This window comes from Hippocampus comes, unplaced genomic scaffold (assembly GCF_001891065.2).
Source record: "Hippocampus comes isolate QL1 unplaced genomic scaffold, H_comes_QL1_v1.1 scaffold194, whole genome shotgun sequence".
NCBI classification, from domain to species: Eukaryota; Metazoa; Chordata; class Actinopteri; order Syngnathiformes; family Syngnathidae; genus Hippocampus; species Hippocampus comes.
In genome coordinates, this window is record NW_017805828.1 from 57150 (window position 1) to 62971 (window position 5822).

Consider the following 5822-nt stretch of genomic DNA (forward strand, 5'->3'; position numbering starts at 1 on the left):
CCCCCAAAAATAAACGAAGACCAATCAAGAAGGCGCATCAGTTTCCGGTAACTGGACCTAAGTGACTCGTGGGGTGCGTGAGAACTGAGAATCTGATGCTGAGACAGTTGAAGAAGCATTCATAACTCACAAAAGGATGCTCTGCCTTTTTTGTTTTCCTTTTTTCATTCCTCCCCCCACCCCCCGCATTCAGGTCAGCATTATGTCCTCAGTGAGTCTGCTTTTGTGTGAACGTGCGTGTGTATGTGTGTGTGTTCAAGGTGCTTTGTAGGTGTCAGGCCCATGTCACACAGTGCAAGCTGATCCGCTGCTCAGTAATAATTGAAAGTATTTCCATTTTGCCAGTCTTCAAAAATGAGTCACACACACACACACACACACACACACACACACACACACACACACACACACACACACACACAAACAAAAAAAAAAGGGCTTTAGAAAAAGCAGCAACTGTGCTCCTGGTCTGGTGTCATTTTCCTCTGTTAGAGGTGACGACAGCAGAACCGAGAGCACCTGTCTTTGTCCATTTTGACCCAAAAAGCTCAACTGAAATTGCTGCTTTGTTCGTATCTTCACAAAAATCAAGGTCTGAATGACTGAAGGCACGCAATTTTTTGAATAATTTTTTTTTCTTGCTTTGAAATCTTGTTCAAATAGACATAATTTGTACTACCTTATCATTTTTAACAGACAAGCATGCGGACACATTCTTTTCGGTCTCCTGAGTGCTCTCCTCGCACACACTCTTGACTCTCGCTTGTCCCGGTGATATCGCGGGCATTGTAGTACGCCCTGTGTGAAATTCCAGCGAGTTATCTGGAAACGCGCAGGAATGTGACAAGATTTTGAGAGGTTAATTCCGGCCAAGATGGACGCTTGAAGCGGCGAGCAACGCGCCCCTCCGTTCGCGCAATTCCCTCGCGTACTGCATTGCTGATAATGAGGAGCTTAGTCTCCTTTTATAAGTTAATGAAGTCTTGACCTGCTCGAACTGTCGGCGGCACAATCTGTCGAGGACAAATTGTCTTCAGATAGTTGCATGAAATTGCAAAAAATATCTGTTTTTATCAAGCTCTGAATAAGCCAAGGACTTGACTCACCGTCTTCTAAATTTCTGAAGAAAGGTGAGCAGCTTTGGGCTAATCTAAATAATGATGTCATGTGGAGCAAAGTCTCGTCGACAGCCTGATGCAAAGAGTTTATGTTCCGAAGGATTTATATCGCCGCTCTGTCACAGGGTGCGATAAATGCCAGCCAGGCAGAAATGGTAATGTGATGTTCCAGGGGCAGGCCGCGTCTGCTCAGCCTGCGCTGTTGCTGAGTGAGCCGGGAAACAGGAAGAGCGTGCTTCAATCACATTTTCAAAGCAGGCTCTTTTGTTTGATGTTGCGACCACCACTGTTGCAGCTCGGTACCAAATATACACCTTATACGTCCGTCTTTAACGACAAACGCATATACTTTGGATTTGCCTCATGTGAAAGTGCATGAAAGAGCGGGACAGTAATTAGCCACATTGGAAGTTTTAATGAGCAATGTGAATAAGGGAATACGCGATGCAAAAAGGTTGCTGGGTCGCTTCACCTGATGGGCTCAAAATTAAGCCCACATTTTTTTTTCAAAGAAAGTTAACTTCTAAGTAGCTCTGACCCCGACGACACCGGAGCTGTGAAGTGCTTGGAACATGCAACGTCATCCAATTCATCATTTCAGTTGCTACTGCATTACGACTGATTCCTCGCGTGTTTTGTTGTGTGTGTGTGTGTGTGTGTGTGTGTGCGTGTGTGTGTGTGTGTGTGTGTGTGTGTGTGTGTGTGTGTGTGTGTGTGTGTGTGGGAGGAAACCGTCATCATGAAACATCGTGCTACTTTAGCCATATTATATTGAGCTGCTTGGACAGAAATGTGATGCACCATTTTCCTGATAAACTCATCACACTTGCTGTCACTGGGACCAATGTTCTCTCGAATTTGCCATCCATCTGAGCATTCGCACAAACACCCTGAGCATTCCTTGGACCATGGTGAGCAACGTCAGACAGGCTATCGGTGAGCGGGAGTGTCGAAACGGCATCTTGAACAAGCCCCCCCCCCCCCACAAAAAAAAAGAATCAGTTTCCGGTAACTGGACCTAAGTGACTCGTGGGGTGCGTGAGAACTGAGAATCTGATGCTGAGACAGTTGAAGAAGCATTCATAACTCACAAAAGGATGCTCTGCCTTTTTTGTTTTCCTTTTTTCATTCCTCCCCCCACCCCCCGCATTCAGGTCAGCATTATGTCCTCAGTGAGTCTGCTTTTGTGTGAACGTGCGTGTGTATGTGTGTGTGTTCAAGGTGCTTTGTAGGTGTCAGGCCCATGTCACACAGTGCAAGCTGATCCGCTGCTCAGTAATAATTGAAAGTATTTCCATTTTGCCAGTCTTCAAAAATGAGTCACACACACACACACACACACACACAACACACACACACACACACACACACACACACACACACACACACACACACACACACGAAAAAAAAAGGGCTTTAGAAAAAGCAGCAACTGTGCTCCTGGTCTGGTGTCATTTTCCTCTGTTAGAGGTGACGACAGCAGAACCGAGAGCACCTGTCTTTGTCCATTTTGACCCAAAAAGCTCAACTGAAATTGCTGCTTTGTTCGTATCTTCACAAAAATCAAGGTCTGAATGACTGAAGGCACGCAATTTTTTGAATAATTTTTTTTTCTTGCTTTGAAATCTTGTTCAAATAGACATAATTTGTACTACCTTATCATTTTTAACAGACAAGCATGCGGACACATTCTTTTCGGTCTCCTGAGTGCTCTCCTCGCACACACTCTTGACTCTCGCTTGTCCCGGTGATATCGCGGGCATTGTAGTACGCCCTGTGTGAAATTCCAGCGAGTTATCTGGAAACGCGCAGGAATGTGACAAGATTTTGAGAGGTTAATTCCGGCCAAGATGGACGCTTGAAGCGGCGAGCAACGCGCCCCTCCGTTCGCGCAATTCCCTCGCGTACTGCATTGCTGATAATGAGGAGCTTAGTCTCCTTTTATAAGTTAATGAAGTCTTGACCTGCTCGAACTGTCGGCGGCACAATCTGTCGAGGACAAATTGTCTTCAGATAGTTGCATGAAATTGCAAAAAATATCTGTTTTTATCAAGCTCTGAATAAGCCAAGGACTTGACTCACCGTCTTCTAAATTTCTGAATAAAGGTGAGCAGCTTTGGGCTAATCTAAATAATGATGTCATGTGGAGCAAAGTCTCGTCGACAGCCTGATGCAAAGAGTTTATGTTCCGAAGGATTTATATCGCCGCTCTGTCACAGGGTGCGATAAATGCCAGCCAGGCAGAAATGGTAATGTGATGTTCCAGGGGCAGGCCGCGTCTGCTCAGCCTGCGCTGTTGCTGAGTGAGCCGGGAAACAGGAAGAGCGTGCTTCAATCACATTTTCAAAGCAGGCTCTTTTGTTTGATGTTGCGACCACCACTGTTGCAGCTCGGTACCAAATATACACCTTATACGTCCGTCTTTAACGACAAACGCATATACTTTGGATTTGCCTCATGTGAAAGTGCATGAAAGAGCGGGACAGTAATTAGCCACATTGGAAGTTTTAATGAGCAATGTGAATAAGGGAATACGCGATGCAAAAAGGTTGCTGGGTCGCTTCACCTGATGGGCTCAAAATTAAGCCCACATTTTTTTTTCAAAGAAAGTTAACTTCTAAGTAGCTCTGACCCCGACGACACCGGAGCTGTGAAGTGCTTGGAACATGCAACGTCATCCAATTCATCATTTCAGTTGCTACTGCATTACGACTGATTCCTCGCGTGTTTTGTTGTGTGTGTGTGTGTGTGTAAGGGAATACGCGATGCAAAAAGGTTGCTGGGTCGCTTCACCTGATGGGCTCAAAATTAAGCCCACATTTTTTTTTCAAAGAAAGTTAACTTCTAAGTAGCTCTGACCCCGACGACACCGGAGCTGTGAAGTGCTTGGAACATGCAACGTCATCCAATTCATCATTTCAGTTGCTACTGCATTACGACTGATTCCTCGCGTGTTTTGTTGTGTGTGTGTGTGTGTGTTCGTAGTGGGAGTTGCTGTGGTCCCTCGTCCTGCTTTTTACCTTCTGCGCTCTGCTGGTCTGGTTCTACTTCTGGCTGGAAGCGCACAATGACTACAATGAGTTTAACTGGTGAGCCAAAGCCATATTGTTTATGTCTCCGGTTACTTGCGGCAATGTGTAAATGATGTTTGCAGTACTCGTAAGATGTGTATGTTGGGGATATTGTTAATGACATCATGTCACCTCGTCCCTTTATTGTCTGACGCCTCTTCAGCTGTCCTCTTCTTTGCCTACTTTCTAACCTTCACTTGCCCTTGAACATGTGTTGTTGTTGTTTCCATCAGCCTTCTTTCTTTCACTCGCAGTCTCTCTTTGTGTGCCACACGTGCGCTCATATCAGGAGCTCACACCCATGTTTTATTCGAGCCGGCATCACGGGCCTTCAAAAAAGAAATGCAAAATAGGCCCGCTTTTCTTCGAGCGGCGCATGCATAACAACGGTGAGGGTGATTTAGCAGCAGGGAGTGTCTCGGTCCATCTACAGAGGGCTGCGCATATCAGTGACAATGCAGAAGCTCTGACACCTGACTAGCCTGACATTGTGATGAGTGTTTGAATCAAAAGGACATGCAGTGGATGCACATAAGCTTAGACAAAATCATTTCTAGGATGCTGGTCGACCTCCCAAAGTCTTAACAGTTATGCGATTGGGAAATTCATGGAAATAGAAATACAGTAATCCATGGTCATTATTTCACATCTCACCTTCGACGATGTACATGCAACTACACACATTGTAGTTGTCTTCTCACTTCGAGGACTTGGGTCCATATTTCCGTTTCTCTAAGACAGCACTTTTTATTTCTTGAAGTTAATTTTCAAGCAAGTGTTAATCTAACATTCCAAAAGCTGTCTGCGGTCGCTACGGTCGCGTTCCCTTGCGGCGTCTGTGCTGGCTTTATTGCACCAATAATGCATCAATATGCTTGGTATTTGCTCGATGTCTGCCTGTGAGCCTCAGACCTTTTTGTAAACAACATCTTCACTTTTCATTTTCACTCACAACCTGTTGATGCGCAAGCAAGCGCCGCATTTGGGATCGGAGGTTGGCACAATTTGATCTCGGGCAGCAAAACAAAAACATGCCCGCTTTTGTTCCGAAGGCTTCCCTCTGGACGTTAATGAAGAAATGCGGGCGAGCGCTCAATACGACTGTTATAAAATGTCTTTTTGCTGCAGGTCCCTCTACAACCGCTCCGGCGAGTGGAGCGATGGCACCGTTCCAGTCTTGGCCACCACCGCTGCTGGCTTCACCTACATTGCCTTTTTAATGGTTCGTACCTCCCACAAATATCCATATTTCATCTTCTGCGTGGTATATTTCCCGGACAGCAGCCTGTAGCCACTCTTGTGTGTGTTTTCCCTCTGCCAGGTTTTAGCCCTTTGTCACGTTGCTCTCGGCCAGCAGCTGAATTTGCATTGGTTGCATAAGGTACCGTTTCAACTGTGATTTTTATTTATTTTTTTTGTCTTCCTTAGAATGTGTCTCATGCGTCACTCTCCGTATGTGTCACCGGGAGTGTATACTCATTCACGAATGGCTGACGCGATAGTTTCGACCTCGACGTCACGGGGAGGTTACGAAAGCCTCGTTACTCGACAAATGCCGACAACGAGTTTAGGCCGTGAAGGGGTCACGGGCCGCTCTGGGTTATCTTGTGATCGATGTTTGTCCAGCTTGATG

At 45.8% G+C, this 5822-nt stretch overlaps 1 protein-coding gene across 1 annotated transcript in view; it reads left to right on the forward strand.

Annotated features, from left to right (window-relative positions):
• The window catches only part of gdpd5b (glycerophosphodiester phosphodiesterase domain containing 5b), a 27652-nt gene that overhangs the window by 1978 nt on the left and 19852 nt on the right, over nucleotides 1-5822 (forward strand). Inside the window, exons 2-4 of the mRNA XM_019887379.1 lie at nucleotides 4104-4207; nucleotides 5318-5411; nucleotides 5511-5570. Coding sequence (XP_019742938.1) covers nucleotides 4104-4207; nucleotides 5318-5411; nucleotides 5511-5570 — 258 coding nt within the window. The remainder of the gene's footprint in view (nucleotides 1-4103; nucleotides 4208-5317; nucleotides 5412-5510; nucleotides 5571-5822) is intronic.